The 14,400-nt window shown below is 35.5% G+C and overlaps 1 protein-coding gene across 3 annotated transcripts in view; it reads left to right on the forward strand.

Annotated features, from left to right (window-relative positions):
- Positions 1 to 14,400, forward strand: part of LOC105035056 (rhomboid-like protein 20) — a 51,829-nt gene that overhangs the window by 10,726 nt on the left and 26,703 nt on the right. For all 3 annotated transcript variants that reach the window (XM_010910447.4, XM_010910450.4, XM_010910448.4), the window contains 3 exons: positions 6,346 to 6,497; positions 6,597 to 6,698; positions 13,059 to 13,184. In XM_010910447.4, the coding sequence (XP_010908749.1) occupies positions 6,346 to 6,497; positions 6,597 to 6,698; positions 13,059 to 13,184 (380 nt within the window). The remainder of the gene's footprint in view (positions 1 to 6,345; positions 6,498 to 6,596; positions 6,699 to 13,058; positions 13,185 to 14,400) is intronic.

Raw genomic sequence — 14,400 nt, forward strand, 5'->3', positions numbered from 1 at the left:
CCTTGAAAGGTGTAAGAAGAGAGCATTTGCAGCAAGTCTACAACTTCTTTCTTTATTGTTGTGAAGGTTCCATTAAAAGGCTTTGTGTTTAGGGAAGGATTAGTAGAAAAGGATTAAGGCCCCATTGGACAAAGCTTTTGGGGAGCACTTTTTGATCCTCCAAAAGCACTTTTGGATGGTATAGTGGTGCTTGGTAAAAAATTTGGGAAGCTGTTTTGACTTTGCTAGGAAGTTGAGAAAGGTCTACTTTGGAGAAGCAAAGCTCTATTTTGGAGCTTCTCTCCAAAAGTGCATTCTAGCATTATGTCGAGAAGCTATTTTAGATTGAATAAAAATTTTGTGGTGACCAAAATGCCCACAAACTAATGTATACTTGATATGATATTATGTTTTTGATATTATATAATGTTTTAATATATTATATCATTTCATATTATGTATGTAACATTATATATTGTATTATATTATGTTATTACATTATTATATTACATTATATTATTATAATAATATAATAGTGTATTATTGTATTATATCATATCATATCATATCTTTTCATATTATATTATTATACTTTACTATGGCCCTATTTGGGATTGCTATTGGAGGGGCCAAAAGCACTTTTTGGAGTCCAAAAATCACTTGTGGGTGATATATGGTGTATAATAAAAACACCTTTTTGGTCCTAGAAATTGAAAAACATCTACATGGAAAAAGCTCCAATTTGAGGCTTCTGCACAAAAGTGCTTTTTGAAACTTGCTGAGAAGCTTTTATTTGATCGAAATACTCTAGAACTTTGTACTTATTATATTGTTTATTATAATATTTAGATTAAAAAATATATAAATTATATATTAACAATACTTTTACACTATATTATAATAATATGAAAATAAATTATAATATAATACTATTATAATATCATTCTAAAATAATAATATCACATTGATATATTGTAATAAGATTACACTATGTTATATTAAAATGTAATAATAATAATAATTATAATACTTTGTGTCGAAATATGATATTATAATATTAACAAATAATAGATATATTTATATTATTACAATAATATAATGATATATTATATTATTATAATATATTATTATTTCATTATTTTTATTTTATTATACTACACCATATGATATGATATTATCTTATATTATAATATATTATGATATATATATTATGGTATATTATATTGTACTAATATTATGACAATACTATGTTACTATCATTATTATATCATAATAATCATATTTTAATAGTATAACTATGACATTTCTATATTCCTATAACATTATACTATTATATTACATTGTTATACTATGTGAATATTATATTATTGAAAATAAAATTTGTAAATTAAGAATATTTTATATAAGGTTTGCTGTTCCATTATTGGAGTAGTACCATCCTATTACAATATTGGTATATTGTATGGTATGGTAAGGTTCGATGTACCGAGTGTTAGTAGGGTATGGTATATCGTACTGGTTCAATGTTGGTATGGTATGGTATGGTATGCCTGAAAATGTATGGTACCAATTGGTATGTAATAATAGTTCTTGATGGTACAAAGAGTTAAAAAAATTAAAAGCACTATGTAATGTCCTTTATTGTTATTTTCTCATACTAAAATTACTTTTTTAGTTTGGTTACCAAACAAATGTTAAAGTTACACAACACTTTAGAAAGCTAGTTAGCAAACAGTAAACTACTTTTTGTTAAAAGCTCTGCTAGCAAAATCTCTACTTCTAAAAGTTCTACTACCAACAGCAATCTTTAAGTTAATGGGGAAGAATAAAATTTTCAAATTAATTAAAATACTAAGTTACTGAATGGCTCTTTTTATGTTGTTGTTGGGATGGCTATTAAGTCTAATATTATCTTATGAATATTTCCTCAAAAAGAATATTGCAAAGATATACCAAAGGGTGTCACTTGTTAAAGTGAAATAAGGCCCAAAAATTAAAATGGTGTCCTAGCACACAAGGCTCCTGCCATTGTTGGTTTGAGGTGGGTCAGATGTGTGCAGTTTTAACCCTTCATGCAGTGAGGCTGTTTCTGTATTTCAGACCCTTGACACCTAGATCACAATGGTGCAACCTTACCATTGCTTGAAGGCCTGCCATCGAGGTCCAAAGAACAAAAGGATATTAACTTCAAGGAGAAATATTGTTAGCTTAATCTTTTTTTTTTGGAAATTGTTGTCAAGGTCTTACGACAAGTGTAATGGTTAAAGTGCTTTGTGAAATAAATTGGTTATACTGTTATAGTGATTGACTGTGCTTATTTTGAATTAATTATGGCTTATTTATAAGGTTAATATCTTTAAATAGTTGGGATTGGATTTAGAGTAGGGTAATATTTTTCCATTCTGTTCATTATATTCTATTTACTCCCTTTCAAAGGTTAGTTATCCTTATCTGTTTCTTTGTTTTCTGAGATAGGTCTTCATTTGGGATTGTTTGGAATACAGAGTGAAAATATTTGGTATCCAACGTAAGGCACCCCTTACGGATTCCTTTAGGGCTTCTTAAAAATATTCCCTACCATTAGGAGGACAATTTGAGATTCTAAATAGAAATAAAGTTAAGCGTATCTTTTATTCTTTTCTTTCTCTATGGCTGGATGGGTGGGTTGGTGGCTGGATTTTTTTTTGTTTGGCTATGATGGTGGAATGATTTACTTCAAACATTTCTTAGAAATCTTATTAGTACAGAAGTTTTAGGAGTCTCCTTGGCTAGGAGTTTAGCATTGTCAAAATAGTTAAGGAGATGCATAGGTGGAAAGATCTTTAAATTTCATGGCAATGAGAATGAGAACATCCCTCTTTTTCGTTTGACTTTAGCATTTAATTAATCTTGTGTGTGGATCTTGTCATAACTTGAAATGTTTTAATTTTCTTGAACTTTCACAAACTCCCACCTCTGACTTGCATGTAGCATGTAGGGATGAAAACATCAATAGTTAATGTTCTTGGACTTTTTCATGATGTTCCCTTCCTTTCTAGAAGACAATTTAACAATTAAAAAATGGAAACTATGATAAGCATCTTCATGAAGTGTTTCCCTCCTCTCCTTTCATTGATTTAGAAGGAATAATAGTATTGTTCTCAAATATGTAGCAGACACTTATGCAGTGGAATATTTATGCAATTCCATGGCTTGCTGTCAAGAATTAGATCCTTCTGTAACAATATGCAAAAAATGTAACCAATTTAGACGAAGTCTGCAAAATTTGTAGAAATAGATGAGAACATCCTTTATCTCCTCCAATGTAGCATTTAGTTTATGGTGGGGAACCTTTCTAGACTTAAGTAGTTCATAGTTTTTCTAAATATTCTCAAGATCATTTTAAAGACTCTGATCAATGTTATGGTAAATATTGGCGTAGGTAAGCTATGACTATATGAGAGGTCACCTTGGATAATTTGGTGATTAGCATCAAGAGAATAAACACTTAGATCCCTTGAGAAGGAATAGGCTTTGACCGAAACCTTATCCATTTCATCTAGAGGGGAAAAGGAAGGAGCGAAATTGGAGGAAAAAGGAGGAGGTTATGAATGGGTCCTGGTGTGGTTATACGATAGTGGGGGAGTGGCTAGGGGGCTTGAACATAGAAATGGGGTGCTTACAGTAGGCTTTTGGATTAAATGGTCCTGATGTTGGTAGTATCTTGTCAACTGATATGCATAAGGAAGAGAGAAAGAGGGGAAGGAGAGGGGTGGAAGGAAAGGAAAGGAAAAGAAAAGGGGAGAGGAAGGGGCAGAGGAGGGAAGTAGAGGATAGTAGGGTAGAGGATAGAGGAACATGAGAGAGGAGGAGAAGTGGCGAAATGATAGTGGAGATTCTAATTCAATCTAATTATGAATTCTTAATAGTTAATAATAATTATTGATAGATTCACAACACTTTGGTGAACTTCTTGTTTATCTCAATCAGAATGATAACCGAAGCTAATGGTTGTATTTATTTTAAGGAGGGTTTATAGAAAAATGACTATGATACCATGAAACTTTACCTAACTTGACCTGCCTACAGGCACTTGGACATATGATGATATAGGTTAAACGGGTCATCTGGTTGGCTTGCTTTCAGGTTTATAGGTTCGGGCCAAAATGCGAGCCTTAGTGGCGATTGTGTTGTATTCTAGGGATCTAGATTCCCACTTTCACATTCTGACTCTTTTTTGAAATATATTATCTTTTTAATGAAAATAAAGGGGTAACCAAATGAGCCTTTGGTCCTAATGATGGTGGAGCTAACATAGTGTCAAGGTTTAGGTTTTCAACTTTGATAGTCGATTGTGATTCAATCTAATTATGAATTCTTAAAAATAATTTATTGATAGATTCACAAAACTTTGGCGAACTTCTTGTTTATCTCAATCGGAATGATAACCTAAGCTAATGGTTTGTATTTATTTTCAGGAGGTTTTATAGAATTTGTCCATAAAAATATGTAAATACATGTACAACATTTAAATGCATCTATGCCATGAAATTGTATGCGACCCAACTTGCCAAAGGGAACATGGGAATATGATGATATTGGTTAGACAGGTTTATCTGGTTAGCTTGCTTTCAGATTAATGGGGTTCAGGCTAAATGCGAGCCTTAGTGGTGATTTGTTCTTTTCTAGGGATCTAGACTCCCACCTTTGTGTTCCTACTCTTTTTTGAAATGTATTATCTTTTTAATGAAAAGAAAAGGGTTATAAAATGAGCCTTTTGTCCTAAATGAACATTAGAAAGGTGAATTCGAACAACTTTCCTCATGAAGGAACAATATAGATCTCCTTTAAATCTTCAGGTAGAATACTTCTTAAGCTGCTTATGCACTCTTTCCAGATGGCTTTTTTCTTTGTATATCCATCGTATATAACCCTAAAACCCATGTTATCTCTTATTGTACAGGACCTACTAGATTTGGATTTGGGTGAATGGTATGGTTTAACTAAGCATGGCTGCCTACCTCATTAAAGGATTTAGAAATGCTTAATCCCCTTACCCAACCCCCCTATTTTTGTTTTTCCCAACTTAGTGTACATTAACTTATCTGGGATATCATCCATTCTTCCTCATTTATTGTCATGTTTTACTTTTAGCTTTGCCATCCTCTGTTTAATAACTGATCAACCCTGAACCACGGTTATGTAATAGCTTGTCAGTGCTTGTTTTTTCATCTCTCTCTCTCTCTCTCTCTCTCTTGTAGTGGTGCGCCTTACAACCATGCACTAGTTTATTATCTGGTAATTTCTAATTCCAAACTCAGTTTGCATCTTTTAGTGACTGATTGGAAATTTCATATTTCATGCAGCCACACTTTTGAAGCACTTGGTAGACTAGTACCAAACATCACTACACTCAAACAGTTCTCACTTGTCTTTACATGGGACTGGGTGAATAGATGTGTGCTTGAGAGTTCATCGTTATTGTATACTTCATCCTATGCCACTTAATGCGCTGTTTTTTTTCAAATTGAGACCACCAAAAAATTGAAGATAGAAGAGTGGATGAAATAGATTAATTATAGTTTTGATGTTAGGATTCTAGAGGTTGATTGATGTATAACAGAAACTCTTGCAGAGCCTGGTTAGAGATCTGTCAAAATCCCTTGTTGCTAAAACTCCGATACAACTGCACTGTACATCATCTTGGGAGTTTTCTGTATCAAGAGCACTTTATGAAGGGAGTTTATGCATCATAACTTGCTAAAGACACTGATACATATGGTTTGTAGAATTTATGAACCTCGGTAGCCATATTGTAAAACCTATTTCAGGGGGCTGTATGGAGCCCAGATCTATTTAATCTGGTTCGCCTTGTTTTTTTGAATTAGTTCTCAGAAGCATAAAGTTACTTAACCATGGTGTTTTGATAGTGTGCTGAAACTTATTTTGATTGTTTTAATCAAGGTTTTAAATTTTATTGGATGGGGTTGTCTCGGTTTTTCCATGGAATAGGACGTGCGGCCATCCTGTCCTGTCTTGACACTCAGGATAGGGGATGTCCCAAGATGTGCTGATTGGAATGTTGGGAATTGGGATAGTGGTGGGATTATCTTGTCTTGACACTTGGGATGATACTCTATTTTGATATCCCACATGACATCCCACCAGAATTTGAGACCATGGCTTTAATATATCCTAAGCACTTGTTTGGAATGTTCTTGCTTCCCTCATTCATAAACGTTCATTTCTCTCATGCTGTTACTTTTCATAGGATTCTTTACTTTTGCCTTTTGTATTCTTGTGCAATTTTTCGAGTTTAGGCTGCCTTTTTAATCCAAATATGATAATAGTTCTCTCACTTCTCAGTTTGTTATTTGTTCCATGCAGATCCCACCTTAGGTGTACTTGCATCTGGACCATTTGGTCTTATATTTGCCTCTTTTGTACCTTTTTACTTTGATATACCAGTTATATCACGGTTCCGTATATTTGGTATACACTTCAGTGACAAGTCTTTCATATATTTGGTGGGCCTTCAGGTTAGTTCTTTTTCGAGGCCTGTATTATTTCTTAACTGTATATATTTTCAAAAATTACTGCTGCTTACCTCGTTTGTATTTTTTTTCTTTTTGGTGCAGCTTCTTTTGTCATCCTGGAAACGGTCACTTGTACCTGGTATATGCGGTGTACTTGCTGGTTCCTTGTATCATCTTAATGTGTTTGGCATCCGTAGGAAAAAGGTTAGTACTACCAAATCCCTAAAGTGGCTCATTTAAATATCTTTATTTTTGTAGTTATTATTAAGGTTTTAAATCTCGTGGGATGGGATTGTTCTGGTTTTTTTATGGAATGGGAAGTGCCACCGTCGTGCTCTGTCTCGACACTTGGGATAAAGGATATCCCAAGACGTCTCGATCGGGATGCTGGGATGATGGCGAGATGGTTCTGTCTCGATGCACAGGATAGTACCCCATCCCGGTGTCTCGTGGAAACCTAAAGCCTTGGTTATTTTCTTATCCTGGAGATACCTTTACTGCTTGTTGAAGTCTTCTTTTTCTGCTTCAATTTCATATCTGCAATTCCTGTAGCTAGTTCCTGTAACTTCTATAGCTGGTCTATTCCAGGGTTATACGAGTACCAAATCCTATATCATTTTCCATTAGAATGTCCATACTGACATATTTCAGAATATTGAAAAAAAACATCAGCACTAACCTGTATGGCTAGTACAGTATGCTGTTATGCACCAGTTCAGATCAAGGTATGTTGAACCAGTACCGCCGGCTGTATCAGCCGGCCGGCGGTAGGATTCGGTATGGTTTCATACCGTACCGAACCGACAAAGGCAAGTGGATCCGAACCGAAAGAAAAAAAGAGAGAAAGAGAGAGAAATAGAGAGAGAGAAAGAGGAAGAAAGAAAAAGAGGGAGGGGAAGGAGCCGGCGGGGCCACCGGACGGCCTTCGACTGGCTGCCGTGGCCGCCAGAGGGTGCAGTCCACGCACACGGCGCCGCGGGCGTGAAACAGGGGCATGGCCCCTGTTTCACAAATTTTTAAAAAAAATCTAGTTTTAAGTGAAGCCAGCAAATAGTTTGCCGGCTTCACGATTTTTGTGTGTTTTTTTTAAAATTCCTTAAGTGCTGGCTTCATGATTTTTGTGTTTTTTTTTTTAAATTCCATAAGTCGGTAACTGGGTTGCCGACTTCATAAGTTTAAAACAAAAAAAAAAAATGAAAAACCGAAACAGACGGTCGTTTGTTTCGAAAAGGAAGAAGGGGGTGGAGCCGGCTCTGCCCGCTCGACCACCCTCAGGCCGTCGGCGTCGGCTCACCGGCCACCGGGGGCCTTGTGATGGAGGCACCGTCCGTCCGGTAGGTCCCTCCCCCCTCCGAGTGCTCTCTTTCTCACTCTCTTGAAAGTCCTATCGGGCGATACAAGATTCGGAAGTCCTCCGGCGGCCGTATCTGGCCACCGCTGGCCTCCGGCGGCTCCTACCTCCCTTCCTCTCCTCCTCTTTCTCTCTTTCTCACTTTTTCTCTTTTTTTTTCTGTACCGTCGGTGTACCGAATTTACCGGCCGAATCGTGCCGGTTTTCCGTCGGTCCGGTACGATACGGGAAGTACCGGCCGGTTCGACATGGTATGGGAAATCTTGGTTCAGATCGGTATAGACTGATAAAGCTGATATGTACTGATACAGCTATTTCGGCATGGCACCCATACCAGTGCTAATTTCATACCAGAATGGTATGATAATAGTTATAGTTTTTGAAACCATAGTTGGTTTTATTGCGAGCTTATGAAACATAAAAATGTTATAAGAGAAACTAAAGCACTATGAAAATTTCCTCCATTTTGATACTGCATCATGGTGCTTGAATTCTTCTCATTATGTGACATAAAGCAGAGTTGTACTATAAATTGAATGACAGACAAAGCTCAGAGACAAGAAACCACACATTAGGGAGTAATAAAAATGCAGAACGAAAAACATTCCTGGGTGGGTAATGTTGAATGTTTTAAAAGATGGCTGCATGAACACCTAGATGCCAGCCTTTATGCTTTTTGTCATACATGAGTATGGAAGATAAGTTTAACTTAGTATTGAATGTCACCAGGGATTGGGTACCATCCAGTGGTGCAAAATGGGCTTGTAGGCTGTTACCAAGCCACTTTTATACTTTTCCTTTATCACAGCAATGAAGCAGATGTGGCTTTCCCATCTCGTCTCTGGAATAAGAAAATTAAAAGGAAAAAGGCAGTTTGCTAAGTTGGTACTTCCTGTTGATGTGCAATCTCTTACTTGCTCCGTTGTGTTTTATGTTTTCACTATAATAACCATTCTTTAAGTTTACTCCTTAGTTTTTATCAATTTTAAAATTCATTTTTATGGACCACTTTAATTTCTGTTACTCAATGTTCTTTATGCATTTGAAATTGAGACAAATTAAACATCACACCTACTTTATGACATGAGTGTTATGTTCCCAAAATTATGAAACTTGCTTTTAAGCATATATTAACTCTGATTCGAGAAGGAAAACAAAGAGCATTTGCAGTGACTCTCCAGCTTTTCCATATTGTTCTGTCTAATAATTATCATACTCAATAAACCATCTTGTGTCATCTTTAGGAATCCTTCTTTATCATTCACTCCTATTCTGGGCAGTGGAAGTTGAATAAATAATATACATCTACACATACACCCACCCACACACACACCCACACCCACACCCGCACACCCCAGCCACAGCCGCACGTGCATGCGCACACACATATATACGTACATACATGTACATATGCATTATTATATACATATACACATACATACATACATACATACGTATATGTATATAATAATGCATATGTATATGTATGTACGTATATATGCGTGTGTGTGTGTGTTCATACTATGATTTATCTATGAGCTTTTACAATATTAGTTTCAAAGTAAATATACCAAACCTCAGAAAACCTTTACAACATAAATTTCTCTAAAGTGGTGGGCAATAACATTCCTTGAATTTTATATTTTCTTCTACTAGCAACCAGGTATGTGTAATGCACATTTGAGGATTGGGGGGGTGGGGAGGGAGGGAGAGAGGGAAGGAGAAAGAGAGTTCAATTTATTTGGGAGTCGAACTAGAGAATCCTTCAACCAGTTTGCAAGTGAAAGGGGTCCGATTTGATTGGAGATGAGAGAGGGAATACATGTGATTGCTCATGCAGGCAAGAAAATCAGGAGATAATTAGTGTCTGAGGGAAGAGTGAGGAAGAGCAAGTAATAGAGTCCAGTCTGTTTAGGAGTTGATTATGAGAGTTCAATCTGTTTCGGAGACAAATTAGAGAGAGAGAGCGAGTCTGGTCTATTTGTGAGTTCTAGGTTCGATCCAATTGGAAAGAAATAACGAGCGCATGAGATAGTAAATAGGAGAAAGTGGGTAAGCGCATATATTTAAGATAAATAGGAGGGGTGTTCTCGGCACAAAAATTGAAAGACAAAATCCAGAGAGAATATTTCCTGATTTCTGAACCATCATTTTTATATATAGTGTAGATAAATAGGAGGTCATTCTTGGTTAAAAATGAAGGAGAGAATCAAAAGGGAATATTCCTTGTTTTCAAAACTGTCATTTTTAAATATAGTATGCAGATGTTAATTTCGTATTTTTCAATTTTCACTTCTGCTTTTTCCATGATCAAATCTGTACAGGTTGGAGAAAAATTGTGAAAATTGCCAAAACTACAAAAACCAAAACTCCTAGGGACACCTGAGGTTGAAAGCGAGTTTTTGAACCTTGCTACATGTTAACAATGATCAGAATAATGCCCATATTCTCCTTCACATTGATCAAGTATTATTGTTTGTTTGACTTCTGTCTTTAAATCTAGCACGAAGAATTTCCCAGTATTACAAGGGAGCATCTTATTGGATGATGATGTAAGGGGCTTTTTGACAGGACATGCATGCATGTTTTGCCCAGAGTTTCTTAGACAAATAAGCATGTTTTTTCTTTATGAATATTAAATTCTACCGATTAGGCATTCAGGTTTGTCATGATTCACATAGATTTTAATCAGATCTTGTTTTTGTCAAGGTTGTTAAGGGTGCCAGGCGCCCTCAAGGCGCTAGGTGCTAAAAAAGCGAGTGCCTGATTGAAGCCAGGCATCATTTTTAAGGAAAAAATTAGAAAAAATAGGAAATAAATATAGTCTATTTTAAAACTAAAAGTCTTTATTATAGTCTATTATTCTAATAATCCAATCCAAAATTACAAGTCTTCATCAGATTTTTTGTCTAAACACCACACCCAAAAGACTATTTTTTTTTTGAGTTTTTTATTTTCTCCATTACTTATACAGGGCAGCCTATTGTTCTATTCTAAAAGTCTAAAACTAAAAGTCTTCATCAGATTCTGTGCCTAAGTTGTCATAATGATCATCTCCTCCATCGTCAGATAGGTCATTCTCTAAGTTCTCCTCAATCTCTTCTTCTAAACTAGAACTAATCTCTTCATGATTAAGTTTGGTGGCTCTGAATGTGAAGTTGAAGCTGCTGCTGATCTTGATTTTGCTTGCAATTTGGTATTTTTCCTTCCTTCTCCAACACCTGCTGTCCTAGCTACTGCACCCCATGTCAAGTCATTATCATCACCAAACACCAAATCATCCTCGGCATCCATAGAATTGACTCCTTGCGTGCCAGACTTTCCAATTGACCACTCATTACAGTCATCAATTTCTTGCAAAGAAATAGGATCAATAACATTGTGCCGATCATCTCTCTCTTTAAGCTTTTGATTGTACCTGACATACACTAAATAGCTAAGCTTCTTTTTCTCTAGCCTATTCCTTCTCTTTGTGTGAATCTGCAAGTACCAATCAATCATTGATCAAAACTTGTTTAGGAATATAATATTACTATTATTTAATAAGATTTGCATGTGCGGCACATGATGTAAATAACTAACTTGTTCAAACACACTCCAATTACATTCACAACCAGATGCATTGCAAGTTAGACTAAGAATTTTAATTGCTAACTGTTGTAAATTTGGAGCTGAGCTTCCATACAAACTCCACCATTCGGCTGTAATGCAGATAAATGGAAAAGTAAAGAGTTTAGAACGAGAACATCTGAAATTCTGAACAAGTTATAAATTCTGAAATTCTAAGCAAGTTATTTAAGTTACTTGGAGCCTTTGTTGTCCTTGATCTAATAGCCAATGGAATCCCAAATAGGCCTTCTGCCTTTTTGTACACATATAACTCAGATATGATACGATATTGCACTTCTTGACTTGGAACTAATTTTGTTATGAATGCATATGTCCCGACAGTCACTTCCTCATCAAATTCTATATTTGGGTTATTATAGAAAGACTCAGGATTCAAGTAATAACCAGCTGCATGAAGAGGCTGATGAAGTTGGCATTCCCATCTTTTGTCAATAATCTTGAAGACTGACTTGTACTTCTCTTCATTTCCATTGAATGTTTTCATAATGGCTTCTTTATATCTATCCATGGCTTCATAGATGTATCCTATGGTTGGCTTTTTTTCATTATCAACTAATTGCAAAACTCATACAAGAGGCCTCATAACTTTAAGAGTGTAGACCACACCATTCCAAAAAGTAGGGGAGTGTGCAGTTTCTGAAATCTGTTTACCCTTCTGATCTTTTGCCCATTTGCTGGACACCCATCCTCGAGAAGTAAACATTGTTCTCAAGTTAACCTTTTGCTTGTGAATGCTTTGCAAAGTAAGATATGATGTGCAAAATCTGGTTTTTCCAGAATAAAACCGGTAAGTGCAACTCTATCAATAGTTTGTTTAACTTGTGAAATCTTCCCAATATCTTCCAGCATTAGATCTATGCAATGTGCTGCATATGGTGTCCAATTAATATGTGGCCTCTTTACTTGTAAAAGCTTTCCTATTTCAAACAAATGCAAAAACAATATGCAATGCAGAATTGGAATCAGAATTAGAAAGTCTCTTATACACACAATATACAACTAGAAATCTAGAATATTGGCATTAAAAATCAGGATTAGAAAGTCATACCAGCCATGATGAAATTTGTTGCATTATCAGTAATTATTTGGACAACATTCGCCTCTCCCACATGTTCCACAAAAGAGTGTAACAACTCAAACATTTTCTCTCCAGTTTTCACATATGATGAAGCATCAATAGATTTAACGAACATTGTTCCAGTAGGGCAGTTCACCAGAAAATTCATTAAACTTTGACCCCTCTGATCAGTCCATCCATCTGACATCACAGAACATCCATGTTTTACCCAAGCTTCCTTATGACTCTTGAACAAATCATCTGTGTATGCATTTTGGTAGCCACAGATTCATTTTCTGTTACCATACTAATTTATATTTTTGATTTGCTTAATTGAAGAGAGAAGATTATGTATGAATCTGAGGACTAATAATAGATTCAATAAGGTTGTTATCTTTGATTATGATTTATAAGTTGTTGCATGAGAAGTTGATTTCAGACAATAAATTGTTTGAGTTTCTTGTTATGTGTAATTTTTGACTAGATCTTTTGTTGCCTGTCTTGATCTTGTAATTTGATTCTACAGTTTCCGGAAATGGTAGCATCATTTTTCTCATGGTTATTCTTGTCCTCTTCTACAAGCTCATCACGCACACCATCAAGTGGGAATGTAATCGGAAATGTACCTTCTTATGCAGCTCGTGAAGTACAGGCAAGTTTTCTTACTCATTCTTTACTAGTAGAGGACAAGCTTACTGTTGGTTTGATTACTCATTTAGGTTGGTTAGCTTTATGTTTCCTGATTATTGGACATTCAAAGCCTTTTGTTTCTCATTTTCTTTATTATTTTTCCTTTTTACAATGGGTTCTTAGATGTACTAGTCTTCTATTTATTGAAATCGTGCATTGTCCAATTTATATTCACATTTATATATTTGGTGCTGATAAGATTTCTAGTATATATTTGAAAATTGTGTTGCAAGTGGAAATCTTAATAATGATTACCACTATCTTTTTCACAAAGTTATTGGTCTTGGACCTGTAAACAAGAATTAATATTAGAGTTTTCTCTTCTGCGTGATTTTCATAATCATATATTAATTTTTTAATATGTACCATGTAGTCAATTGTAGTTGTGATTTAATTTGGAATACACTATTTGTACGATCTGATTCTACATCAATCTGTTTTGTTTCTTGTTCATTCATCTGGTATGAGAAGATGAATCAGCTTGAAATTACAGCTAAAACTGATTGGGGATTATGGTCATAGGTTAATGTGTAGGGCATGTCTGGTTGGGGGGAGTTGGACTCTTGAATAAGAATGGGAACGAGTGACTCCATTCCAATCATTTGGTTAGGGAAAGTCCCATTGTCATGCCGATTATAATGGGGAATAGGCATATGCCCCAGTCCCCCAGTCCCCTGAAATACAAAACCTACTCTCCCCTATTATTCAAATCTCATTTCGATTCCGATTTTGATGTTGGTTGCGAACCAATTGCATTGGGGATATGGCCATTCCGATTCCCATTCCAATCCATTCCGATTCCGATTCTAGTCGCAAACCAAATACTCCCTTAGTGATAATAAGTTGCAAGTACTTTTGAATTGTTATGCTATCAAAATTCATCGTTTTGTTGTAGGACTTCAGCCTCTGTAGTTAAAATGTTCTTAGCTGGTCTCCGGTACAATATGTTGAAGTTAACAAAGGGAGGAAATCGATATGTATCTTAAAAAGATGATATCCAAGCCAGACTAGTATATATTAAAAGGATGCTAGCCATAAAGTTATATTCATCCTAGTGTAAGGATCTGTGCTGGCGTATATTTAGTCCCAAATCAGTTATTTGCTGCGAAGATTTTGGGTACTTATACAAGGCCAAAAAAATCCAAATAAGACCTTCCAACTAGTCTTTGTGGGTGAGG

This window comes from Elaeis guineensis, chromosome 1 (genome assembly GCF_000442705.2).
Source record: "Elaeis guineensis isolate ETL-2024a chromosome 1, EG11, whole genome shotgun sequence".
NCBI lineage: Eukaryota > Viridiplantae > Streptophyta > Magnoliopsida > Arecales > Arecaceae > Elaeis > Elaeis guineensis.